Below are 13027 nucleotides of genomic sequence, written 5' to 3'. Positions count from 1 at the left end.
ACTTACAACTGAATTTACAACTTATATTTGTTGTACAACTTTACTAAAAACATTTGTAATAATACATATTTTATTATGCAGCTTCTTGTGTACAAGGTGTTCTCCTCACTGCAAGGAAAGCGCTGTAAATACTGTGTTTAACAAACCCGATAACTGACGTGACAGGAGAGGCAGTAGCTGTGTGTGGAATCAGGGCAATGAAGAGAAAATGCCTTCAAAAACCTGGGCAATTTAAGTATTTGGATAAATCCATACCTTTGATTGTGTCTCTGTTTTAACAGACAGTGAGTTATTCTACAACTACAAATGAAGCATGTACACAACGGAGTGTAAAGGTACAAATCTTGGATGTAGTGCTGGAAAGCTGCAACAGGGAGACAGATCTGCCTTTTAGCAGCTACAATATTGTCTTGAAAGAAGGACAGCTCCGAGGATTAGAAGTCACTAAAATAAAAATTCCTCTTCACAGAAACAGAAGTTAATAGTTTCTGTCAATGTGTCTGATTCATTTTCCTAATCTTCTGAATTTTGTTCACTCTTCCATTTTAGTGGTGCTACATGGACTTGCGTTTAGACCCTCCAACCCTTCCGATGCCCTCACCAACAAGCTGCATTTCCATACTGTACATTTCTATTCTTATAGAATGGGTTTCTTACAAAACTGTAGTAAAGCCCTGTTAACCTATGAGTTGGAAGACATACGTAGGGTAGGTATAAACAGGAGACCTGGGATGGTCTAAAACATGTAGGACTAAGAGGCCTTAGGCAACTTACCCAGATTTAGAACTACCAAACATGGGTCTACCACAAATTTCAGAAAGACAGCAGACCACGTTTGGTTTGACAAAAGCAAGAGCTCTCTTGGTGAACACATCTTTTAAAATGCAGTGCTGATATTAAGGGTTGTAGCATTGTCAAAGGTCAACAGAAAATCATGCTGCACCTTGTTGTATCAATACCAATAGTGAAGATAAAAGGCTGTAATTTTCTCCTACCATCTTCAACTACAGTCACTATTTAAGATATGAGGTCAGCTAGACAGGCCCATAACTAGATGGGGCCATAGCTGAAATAAAACCCATCTGTCCACATATCTGCTCTATCGCTGTTTAGTCCAGGCATGGAGTTAGGGAGATCTTGTGTACCAGTATGTCTGCTTAGTTAGCCGTGAAGACAGGGAACTATGGAAAAATACTCTCCCCGCTCATTTTACTATCAATAACAAATTATTTTACATGTATTATAGCAACATCTTGTGTGCTTTCTTCAGCATGAGGTCATATTAGAGAGCCTCATTTTAATTTCTCTCAGGAATTTCATTCGTAAACTTCTATCGAGCACTTCCAAGTACTTGTCTACACAGTACTTCAAAAAAATTCTCCCTTATATACTGCACAGTGCATGTCTAACAAGCACCTATGTTCTCAATATAAGCAATTAAGGGATTTCTTTAACTCGGGAATGAAAAATAAACCATTTTCAGCAAACACGGAAGGATCAAACACCAGCAATTATGTTGGATTGTCCATGTAAGGGGAAAAACGAAGATACTCAGCTCCTCAAAATGCTCATTACACGTGAGGTTTCCGTCTGAGGTGACAGAATTGTGACCTCTCCTACACAAGGGCCCTTGTTTGGAATCCTCACGCTGTGCTCAGCACTAGAAAGTCACTTTTACTGCACCGTGACTTCTGCTAAACGTGTCCACTAGACATTGCACAAGGGTGCCAGAAGAGAAAGGTCACAGGGATAGTCTGGATGTATCTCCCTGCACCTCCGTGTATATTACAAATTGGCTGGGTAGGTAACCTGTAATGAGACACCTTTGAATGATCATGGCCAAAAGCCATGCATCTAAGGTCAAAGAGGAGTTTTTAAGGGAAGGAGGTATTTTTCTAAACATACGAGAGTCAACATTTTTTACACTGAAACAAATATCTATGCCTTTTCTCTGTCAAAACTGATCTGATTTTCATACTTTGTAACAGTCACATATTCCAAAGGTTGTGACAAACCACGGTATTCATAGGCTCTAAATAAAAATCAAGCAGAATGAACTGGGGGAGGAAGGAGTGAATTGCATGTAAATGAACACCAGAAAAATAAGGAAAACATCTAGAAGCTGCTACAGATATTTGAAATTTTAGATCCCGGACCAAATGGTGTGCAGGGCCTTCACAAAGTAATCAGCATTCATGAAACAGCTGGGACCCAGTAGGCTGAGGGTTTGGAGGCATGCCTCCCCTCAGATCTCAGCATACAGCTGTGTAAGGAGGATACCAGACAGAGAGTCAGCAATTTCATTTCTCCATTACAGATGCCTCTTTATGGATGTCGCTGGCTCACAGCATGACCTGAGGAGACTCTTCATCCGTCTCTGTATCTGCTTACTTCTCCCTCATCCAGCTGTTCAGACAATGAATGCTGTGGAGTGGATCCAACCCGGACTGTGTCTCACACAATCTCAGTTAGGGTCTCTGTTTGCTCATAATAATGCTTATAATTGTTATCAAAGGTGCTTTACAACCTACTGAACAGATACAGGCTCACCAAAAGCAGAGCTATCTGCTGCCGGCAGTAGTATCCTGTTGTAGTATCACATACAGAAAGAAAATGGATTTACTGAAAATTGCTTGTTACAGTTCTAAATTTTCTTTCTTGATTAACATTGCTTTGATGAAAGAGCAGCATGACCAAGCGGTAGCACTGCTCCCTCACATTCCCTTAGGAGGCCAAACTTGCATTTTTTCCAGAACCACAGAATATGCAGCTCTTTAGATCCCATCGCACTCATCTCCTTACTTCGTGAGTTCAAAGAGAGTACCATTCTCAAATACAAACTCTGGTAGAGACCACCAGCCTTTCTGATCACACCAGCCATCTGCTGTCCAAACCTTCACAGGTCTGAGAGCCACAGGACACACATCAGCATGCAGAGGAACAAGGGAGCTCTAGGAACAGTTTACTTGCAGTTGACAACAATACTTCTCTAGAGAGCGTGAAGGATGAGTCTGGAATGGACATGCCACGGGGTCCTGAGATGACACAGCAATCTTGGTCTCAGGCTGCTTTTGGCTCATATCCTCCCAAAGCGAAGGATTCAGATTCTCCAGGAGTCCCTGCATTAGCACAGCCCTACTGCCAGTCCCTGGCAAGGACACTCACCCTGCTCTTGAAATACTTCTGAGTCCATGCCACCTTTCGACGTATGAGGACTTAGCAGACAGCCTGGGAAACCTGCACTTCATGAAAGACCTTTTAACTCAAAAGAACAAATGTAACTTATAGGCAGAGCAATCAAAAAGCAAGTATGTGAGAGATGTTACCACCCTGAATTTCAGAAGTGGGTTCATGATCTGTGCAACAAAACTAGCAAAGAGCTCTGACAGTCACTGACATGCAAAATTCAGAAAAAAAAATACTTTAGTGCAGAAAAGGACTGGAAAGCAATCTTTGGTAGCCTTAACAGAGGGTATTTTAAAATCTGCTTTCTTCACAATGCAATGGATATAGTTCTCCTGCTAACAAATACAATTTAATACAGGTCTTAAAAGGTCTTAAAAACTGGAAAATAAATTGACAGTAGCAAAACAGAAGTACAATAAATACAGGACAGTGGAATGAAATGAACTTCTTTTTCCTTACAAACTACAATTCACCCAAGGAAAAAATGCAAAATCTTAGTGAGCTAGGCATAAACAAAAACGTGAATCTCTCTTCAAGTTCATCTGTGATCGCTGTAACAGCTTCAGACTGCATCAGAGACAACATGCAAACTACCAACACAGACTTGATTTTTATTTGCCAGTGAATCTACAGAAACCATTTTCTAGAAAAAACAGTGCAGGAATGTTTTTTGTGTGTCTATTCATTATCTTCTCTTTACCACTCTGACTGTCTTGCATGAAATTCACAATTCTACACTGTTAGTGGTTTCAGTAATTGAATGTCACTGAACTTTAGATATGACAGAGCTGCCTACCAGGGACAACACTCTCCTTGACAGTATGGTACTGAACAGCTAGTTCTTCATCTTCTATCAAGTTAGTTAAAGAATGGACTTAAAGATACTTAAAATGAACGTATACAAAAAAAAAAACATCATTCAGTAACTGGCATTACCAAATTAATTACCAAAATGGATAAAGACATTTCTAACATGGGTTTTTTTTCTAAGTGTCCTTTTAGTTTTTCTTTTCTTTCTATTTATCCATGCATGCATGTCACCGAAGCAGAATCAGAATAAATGGAAACCGCATCAAAAACCTTAATAAAATCTGGCTAGTTTGCTTTTACTGAGAAAAATATTAGTACAGATTTACAATTTTTTTGATGGATTAGAGGACTCGTAATGAGCTTCTTAGGTCATCATCGAAGAGTATACAAAGAATTCTACACATTTTTTTCCTTCTTCAGTTTCTTTATGAATCTTATTAATCTTAAGTGCTGATATGTGAAGTAATATTTCAATTACTCTCCTTATCACTGTCTTGCAAGTTCCTCACACAATGCGTGAAAAATTCCGTCACATATTCACACTAGGTCATGGCTTTTTTGGCTAATAGTACTAGAAGAACGTGCAAGTGTCAGGTTGCACACTTCTCAGATTTCAAACCTTTAACCTTAAATCAGTTTTGCGATTCTGCAGGTGGATCTCTTCAAAGAAAGAAAGAAAAATTTCCTTTGCAGCAATCTAATTAAAATCGTAAGCATTCTGGCAAGCTACATCCTTGGAGCTACTTTAGAACCAATGTCTTCCTTTTTGCCCTTTTAAACTCGGTATATTTATTTTGTTTAAGCAATGTTTCCGGTTAAGAATTCTTCTAAAGGGTCTTGAGTGAAAACACGACGGGTCATCACAGCACTGTACTACTGCCTGGGAAATCACAGCAAAGGTACATACTATCTCTGACTGCAACAGCGAGTGATGGAATAAGCGGTGATGCTACTTTTTGGGGGAGATAATGCAATGGTCACTTGAAAACAACACAAAAATAACGGGCGTGAGCCTTACTGGGGACCTTCGAGTCCCACAGCAAGGAGGGCTGGCAACCTCACTCCCACCATGGCGAAAGAGGGCAACCTTGGGGCAGTCCCTTGTGCTGCACCCAGCAGAGGTCACCCGAGGGTGCGTCATGTTCCAATGGCAAGGCAAAGCACCCCGACAGCAAGAGGAGAGACGCATCTTCCTGAAAAGCACATCGACTCTCCAGGATTTACTACCACAGTCTCCCATAAAAGAGAGGAGTATGTGCCGCTCCACGACAGAACAGATACATCCGAATACCAGCAGTATTCATCCAGCTAAACAATATCGACAGCGATCGGTGAAATATATCTAACTTATTAAAAGTATATCTACTACCTGTGCATTTCCAGATGCAGGGATCTCTTTCTTTCTTCCACAGCTTAACACAGTCCACAAGGTATGCCAGAGATACGACGCCAAAAGGCAGAAACTACCTGCAATCCAGGGCACATTTCTTTGCAGGGGTAGATCCATACCTTTGTAATCAACTGACTAACTTGGTTCTCCTGCTCTAGCAGATGCAATTTGGCAGGCACCTTCAAAACCCTCCCCCTCTCTTTAAGTAGCACCTAGCCAGGCAAGGCTCAGACACACAGCAGGATCCCATCTCACACTCCCAACACGTTCCCTGAACCTATAAGGAGAAGAAGCGATGGCCTACTGACAAGCATGAAACAGGTGCAGGGATCTACGCATGAGATGGGTATTGCACGGACTTGAAAGGTAATTACTCAGACATCCCAGAGCTTCTCACAAGAAAGCAAGCTGTTAGTGCCATCCCTCTGCAGTCAGCAGTCATCATTTTCCCCTTTTAATAGGCAAGAAATGGAAAAATATACTCAAAGAGCAAAACTGAAGACAATCACTTAAAATGTGTCATGGTGCACATGCACAGGAAGGTCAGTCTGAAATGCCATGGCTTTCCTGTCTGCAGTCCCTTCCATTCCCGTGCTGGCAGTCTCCATGTGTTGCTCCCACATTCAAAACCACCACCATGCAGAAAGCAGGTCCCAGCTGTCTCTCCATCTCAGATGCAGCAGCTGCTCACCTGCTAACTATCAAATCCTTGATGGACATGCCCAATCATTTCAATCACATGGATGTGAGACTTTCAATATCATCAAGGTAACTTCTTTCCCCTAAGATTTTCCAGAAGCAGATAGGCTGCTTCTGTTGAATTTTCCCAAGCAATTCAACGTGATGTAAATCCTGCACGGAAAATTTTGGCTGGAGCAGCGAAAACCTGGGAAATTTTTAAGCAACTGAAAACAGGATCTTAAAATTGGAAAAGGTAAGCAACTTTAATAAAAAAAATCCTGCTACCAGCTCCATTATAAGCCCAGGGAAGCTGTTTTACTTCTAGAGATAGAAAACTAAAAATCTGAGGAACATAATGTCTCATGGTTTATTGTCGTATGGATATATATAAAGATTGTGGAGGACTATTACATAAGGTCTTAGGTCTACATATAAGGAAGGAATCCTTATATATAAGGATTGTAAATCTTCTGTGCAACAGATGCCCATAATTACAGAGCGCTAACAGTCATTGTGGAAGATGCAGCAGTAAGAAGAAACAGTGCCATTTCTTCCCTGTTTGTGTATTTATCTGATTGGAGGTGAATATGCGAAGAATTTAAAATCTCCTTCTGGCTGTGGAGAAATATGACTACCAGAAGTCTCAAGTACAAAAAAAAAATCACAAATCAAACCACAAAAATCATGACATCATTTGAAAAAAGTCATGAGATTAAAAAATTATAATGACTGTTGTCTCTTCCTTAGTCAACTTCTGAGACTTCAGAGCACTTTCAGGCCACATTTTGAGTTATTATGTAGTTGTTATGTTGGTGGGTTTAGTTCTGGGGTTTTTTTTTTCAGTCAGCAAACCTTGATACTGCGCTCTCTTTTTCCAAGACAGACAGACATATATTTGAAAATGGGAGCATTAAGTAAAACAAAGCTGCCTGAAATCACGGGATCACTAGATGGCCATGAACTGAAGAGTGCACTGCAGAAAGGATATTCTGTAAAGCTGCACCGGGCTGAGGCTGGCAATGCAATGCCTGGTAACAGCATTTCAAGCAAGTTGAAAGGGAGGTTGGTACAAAAAAAATGGGCCCAAACTTGGCTGAAGTTCACTTACACTTTTCTGCCCATACCAAGCCAAGCTTTAGGCAGGGTGCTTTGATTTCAAGGCTGAAGAAAGCCTTGAGAGTTTTGATCTTTTCATTGGTTAAGAAGTCTCATTGCAAATGGACAGAATCCCTTGCAGGATTTTGTTAGAGAGTCATTCTTGATTAAAATTGTAAACCAAGAAATAGGTTTCTGTCAAAATATTTAGATCAGTATCTTGAACAGTGTTTGGGGCCGGAGGAAAGTTATTTTAAATTCTGCAATAGTGATCATTTTGTTCCCTGTTCGAATTACTGCCATGACTCTGGCCTCCCCTGGAAAAAGGAACCTGCAAAGGTATCCCGTATCACTACCACCACGGTCGTTTCCATCACAGAAGCTGCAGAGAAAGCAACTGCTAGAGAAATTGTGGCAGTGGTCAAAAGGGAGAAAGAAGGCTCAAAGGAGACAAGGCTGATCATGTTCTGACTGGAGACAGGGAAGTAAAGGACTGTTAGCCATCCCCAGGCCTAGCTTAACTGAACACCAAATATTGAGTATAACCAACAGTTCCAGCTGGGCTAAATATTTAAAAGTTAGTCCTCAAATTGTTTTCAGGATACCATCAAAGGGATACTTTTGCACGGAAAATCGTTTTGCCAACTCAAGAAACAAAATACCAATGAGAAGGATTTTCTTCACTTTTGTAAAGAAAAAAAAATAATCAAGAAAACAAACACCTGTCCTGAACTGAAAGTACTCCAAATGTCTCCAGAACTTTAAAATGAGCTGGCATAGCAACTATCTATTCAAATAAAATTAGCCAGTGGGAGGTTTAATCCTTATTAAATTATTGTTTCCTTAAAAGAGCAGGACTAAGAAGCCCTTGACATATGGCAGTAAGGAAAGAGCAGCTCTGCTTCTTGCCACTTCTTTCAAGGAGGACAGCAAGGGCAGTAGAGCTACTAGAGGTTATTGCTTATACAACAGTAAGTTTCAAATGACAGTCACATTGTTAGGATTCACATTTATGTATATAATGATGGGAGAAATTCTATTCTGGTACATAAGGCTGTGGTTTAACTAATTTAACATATCTCAGCTTATGAACTGAACCACAGTAGATGACTAGAGTGCAACACTGCAAATGTAAGGTAAAATCATCGTAAAAGAAACACTTAATGAGTTTTACCAGTGCCTTTTCTTCCCATTTTGCAGCAGGCTGTGGAAACAATCCATCACCACTACCCATGGGACAGCAAGCGATGCGTTACCCACACTAGCTCAGCTGTACCTGAGCCCTAGCCAAAGGTCTTTCACAACGCTCACACCTCCACGGGAAAGCTTGCTCACGTCCATGCACGGGGAGCATCTCTCCTGTCCCAGCATATTACCCAGGGAATGTACTGGCACCACACAGCAAAAAACAGATGGATGGTAAGCCAATTAATGGCCAAGCCTTCCTGATGCAAATTGATAAGATCTAGAAAGCCTGCAGTTACGCTGTCGACTAATAATAGCTTCGACCTCGGGAACCGCAGTTGTAGCCGTAGCTCTCTAGGTTGCAAGAACTTTAAGAGCAGCAGCGTGATGCTTGCAGAGAGCCCCTGCATTTCAGATCTCTTTGCCTGGGTGGTCTGCCAGAGTTCAGAAAGCTTTGAAGCTTCGCTTAGGACTGGAGTTAGCTTTTGTTGGATGTTTATTTAACATCGCTCTCCTGAAAAAGTGATCATGTAATTATTATCCAACATGGGTGGGTTACTTTTGTTATTAACTTGGTAAATATGAGCCTAGGAGCTTCTCTAGTTGTGAATGTTACTAATAGAAAAGATTCAAGCTGCATGCATCTGAATCATGGAGCCAGAGTTTAAAAACAAGTCACTGACACTGAAAAAGATTATTTTACAGTATTTAAAACTCAACAGTCACTGGTGAGAAGAAGTTAGTGCCCTCATTCCAGATAGTGATTCAAAATTCAACAATTTGAATTGCATTCTTGCAGCCATCATTTACCAGGTAAAAGCCAGAAGGAAGACAGTGCAGGTTTGCTGACCAACAGCTTGCAGGTTTGGCTGGCCATCAGAAGCAGTCTAGGTGGGGGAACATGCAGCTCACCGGGAGCTGATGCAGCTGGGTAAACTGTGCGGCAGTTCCACAACCGGTTTATCTCTGCATAAGCTGATGCTATTGCCAAAAGAGGTGGTTTTACCTTCCCACAGCTGCTACTTCCTACTCTGTGCTACCCCCTCCCTTGGACCACAAACCCTTGGTGTGGCTGTTCAGTGCAACGACTCAAGGACAGATCTGGATTGTTATTCTTTTTCTTTTTTTAATCTGGTTCTCACACATGAAAACAGAATATCACAGAATATCACAGAATAGTAGGGGTTGGAAGGGACCTCTGTGGGTCATCTAGTCCAACCCTCTTGCTGAAGCAGGGTCACCTACAGCAGGCTGCACAGGACCTTGTCCAGGCGGGTCTTGAATATCTCCAGAGAAGGAGACTCCACAGCCTCCCTGGGCAGCCTGGGGCAGGGCTCCGTCACCCTCAGAGGGAAGAAGTTCTTCCTCGGGTTCAGCTGGAACTTCCTCTGCTTCAGTTTGTGCCCGTTGCCCTTTGTCCTGTCACTGGGCACCACTGAAAAGAGTCTGGCCCCATCCTCCTGACACCCACCCTTCAGATATTTGTAGGCATTTATAAGGTCCCCTTCTCAGCCTTCTCTTCTTCAGACTGAACAAGCCCAGTTCCCTCATCCTCTCCCCGTAGGGGAGATGCTCCTGTCCCCTCACCATCCTCATAGCCCTCTGCTGGACTCTCTCCAGTAGCTCTTCATCTTTCTTGAACTGGGGAGCCCAGAACTGGACACAGTACTCCAGATGGGGCCTCACTAGGGCAGTGTAGAGGGGAAGGAGAACCTCCCTCGTCCTGCTGGCCACACTCTTCTTGATGCACCCCAGGATCCCATTGGCTTTCTTGGCAGCCAGGGCACACTGCTGGCTCATGGTTAACCTAAAAACCGTTCCTATAAAACAAAATGTCTTTGACGTGGTAACGTTTCACCTGAAGCAAAACTTTGTGTTCATTCCTGAAGGCAGAACATAGCCGAGACACAAAGCCATGTGCTGCCAACCGTACAAATGAGGGACAAGAGGACATTCTGAACAAAACACACGTCAAACAGGTGAAGAACCTTTTTGCCATGAGTTATTTCGAGTCAGCCCCTCCAAGAGCAAACGGCTGGTGGAGAGCTGCTGTGGCAGAGAATGCCATCTAGAGGACTGCAACCCCACAGCCTGTTCACAGCACCCAGATGTACCTGGCACTGTAAAGTCGCTGTTCATAACTGATGGTCCATAGCTGTATTTTAATGGCTCAGGAAAGTCTGTTTTTTCTTCTTTTTTAGATTTGGGTTTGTTGGGTTTTTTTGCAAGAAGATACTGTACTGAAAGATTAAAATTATGTTTGCTTATTTTATAAAAAATATATCTAGAAAAACAGTTGGCTTGAGGAAGGGGATCATTTGCTTCTGTAATTATAATCAATTAGTCTCAGAATAATTATTTCTTCCACCAAGCACACAGTCTGACCACTCTTTTCTAGATGGTCTCCTCAGTTGTAACCCTCTCCCACTGAAGCAAATAGATGTTTTGTCACTGCTTTCAAAGTGAGCAGGACTTCATCCACAGAAATAATGTACTTTGCCCACACGCATACATCTGAGTCAAGTTTACTGTATTTTCTGCCGGCACAATTTTCCCTCCTTCCTTTTCTGATTATTGTAATAAAACTGTTCGTCAGACAAGCAGACCAAGCTAAGGCCTTTCAAAGCAAGGTCTTGCTTTTTCTTTCATCAACAGCGCAGCTAGGGCCCAATTCTGTATCCCATTGAGAAATTCCTAAAAAATTCATGTGAAAGTTAAGTTTTGCAATTAACTTCTTAAGTTTGTAAAAGCTTCGGAGAAATATAACTAATGTACCTGGAAACCTCACTCCAGTGAGGTACATTACCAGAGTTCAGTTGGATTGCCTTTCCCCTTTGAAGCCTTGTCCCCAGGAGACTGATGAGCTAAAATGGGAATACAGAGCTATTTCTCCAGCTTGCAACCAGCCACCAGCTGTTCATCTTCTAAACCTAGTCCTTTCTCCCCTGCTGCTCCTCCAAACTCTCCCTGCCTTTTCCTACAGCACTCCTATCAAAGAGCCAGTTCTAACAATTAGATGGAAGAAGCAAACATCCAGAGTTCTTGCAGCAGCAAGTGGTGGAAATTCTCCAACCTCAGCTATTTTCTGCAATTTGTCACCAAACTAAGATGTATTAACATAGGCAAAGCAGCTCGCACAGCCTCCTCTTGACCCTAAAGGGACAAAACGCAAAGGAAGAGCCACATGGCAGCAACAGCAGTTTTTACTTTTTCACCCATGCAAGGTGTTGTTTTCATACTGGAAGAAACCTTTCTCAGGACAGCTAGTAACATCCTCCAAATCCCAACCACTCAGATTAATTTTTTTTTTTTAATTCTCATTTTCAGTGTAAGACTAAACAAAATTCTCCAAAATAAACACACCCTACTTACCTGAGACATGCTTTGTTTGTTTTAATATACAGATCAATTTCTTTCTCTACTACTCAGATTTAATTTTTTTTAATTCTCATTTTCAGTGTAAGACTAAACAAAATTCTCCAAAATAAACACACCCTACTTACCTGAGACATGCTTTGTTTTAATATACAGATCAATTTCTTTCTCTACTAAGTAAAAAATGTAGCAGCTTACTGAAGACCGGAATAATCTTGTACAAAAGTCACCCAGGAAATTAAGAAATATCAAAACTTCAGCTTCTTGAGTTGTCAATACAAATGAAAACATCATGAAATTTACTTTACACCAACGCTCCAGAGTATCATCTGAAAGACACTTGAAAAACTGCTCTACCATATCAGCACAATCAGCACACCAACAGCCACAGCACAACGTTCTCAAGTCTTTTCACAAACTGGTGTGTAAAACTCATTTCTCATTGCCCTGTTGGAAGCAGATTTTCTCAGTTCTTGTCTAAATGATGTGTCAATAAAAATACTGGTTCCTTGTATTATGCTTTTCCCATAAAAAAGCATAATACAGGGAAATGTGTTGCTATTTCTAAGCACGTTTTGGCTGACCACAGAGTCATTTGCCTGCCAGAGACCCCTCACTACGATGCCCAGCACTGTTCTTACTGCAGACTGGTGTAGCACAGAGATACACCGGACGACACTCGGCCCTGCAAGCACGGCACGTGGCACGTAACCATGCCCTGCTCCCCCAGTGTTAATGAGGAGGAGCAAAGGAAAAGGTGCCTCAGTTCCTCTGGGAAATCTGCTCTTTCCATGGGATTCATTCAGTACCCACTAACTCCAGAGCTGGAGGATAAAAGCTTTCAAAACATGAATCCAGCAAAATCCATGTTTACCTTCTGATTTTGAAGAGCTGCAGAACCACAAAACTTCTTTACAACTCCTGAATGTAAGTCCAGCAGTAAATAATAAAGGGGTAATGGTTTTAAACTAAAACAGGGTAGGTTTAGGCTGGATAGAAGGAAAAAATTCTTTACAATGAGGGTGGTGAAACACTGGAACTGGTTGCCCAGAGAGGTAGTGGAGGCCCCATCCCTGGAAACATTCAAGCCCAGGCTGGACAGGGCTCTGAGCACCCTGATCTCGTTAGCGGTGTCCCTGCTCGCTGCGGGGGGGTTGGACTAGATGACCTCTGGGGGTCCCTTCCGACCCAAAACTTTCTATGATTCTATGATTCTATAAACCCCAGAAAAAACACACATGCTTGCTTCTACGAATCCAAAAGATTAAAATATGCTGACCAGTTTCTCACAGCTGCAATACCTTT

At 41.8% G+C, this 13027-nt stretch overlaps 1 protein-coding gene across 1 annotated transcript in view; it reads right to left on the bottom strand.

The window, feature by feature from the left end:
* MYLK4 (myosin light chain kinase family member 4) overlaps positions 1 to 5626 on the bottom strand; it is a 62587-nt gene extending 56961 nt beyond the window's left edge. Inside the window, exon 1 of the mRNA XM_075417175.1 lies at positions 5366 to 5626. Within this exon, the coding sequence (XP_075273290.1) occupies positions 5366 to 5503 (138 nt within the window). The 5' untranslated portion in view covers positions 5504 to 5626. The remainder of the gene's footprint in view (positions 1 to 5365) is intronic.
* Between the last annotated feature and the right edge of the window lie 7401 nt (positions 5627 to 13027).

The sequence above is a fragment of the Opisthocomus hoazin genome, chromosome 3, assembly GCF_030867145.1.
Source record: "Opisthocomus hoazin isolate bOpiHoa1 chromosome 3, bOpiHoa1.hap1, whole genome shotgun sequence".
In the NCBI taxonomy this organism is placed as follows: domain Eukaryota; kingdom Metazoa; phylum Chordata; class Aves; order Opisthocomiformes; family Opisthocomidae; genus Opisthocomus; species Opisthocomus hoazin.
This window is presented reverse-complemented; position numbering and strand designations above follow the sequence as displayed.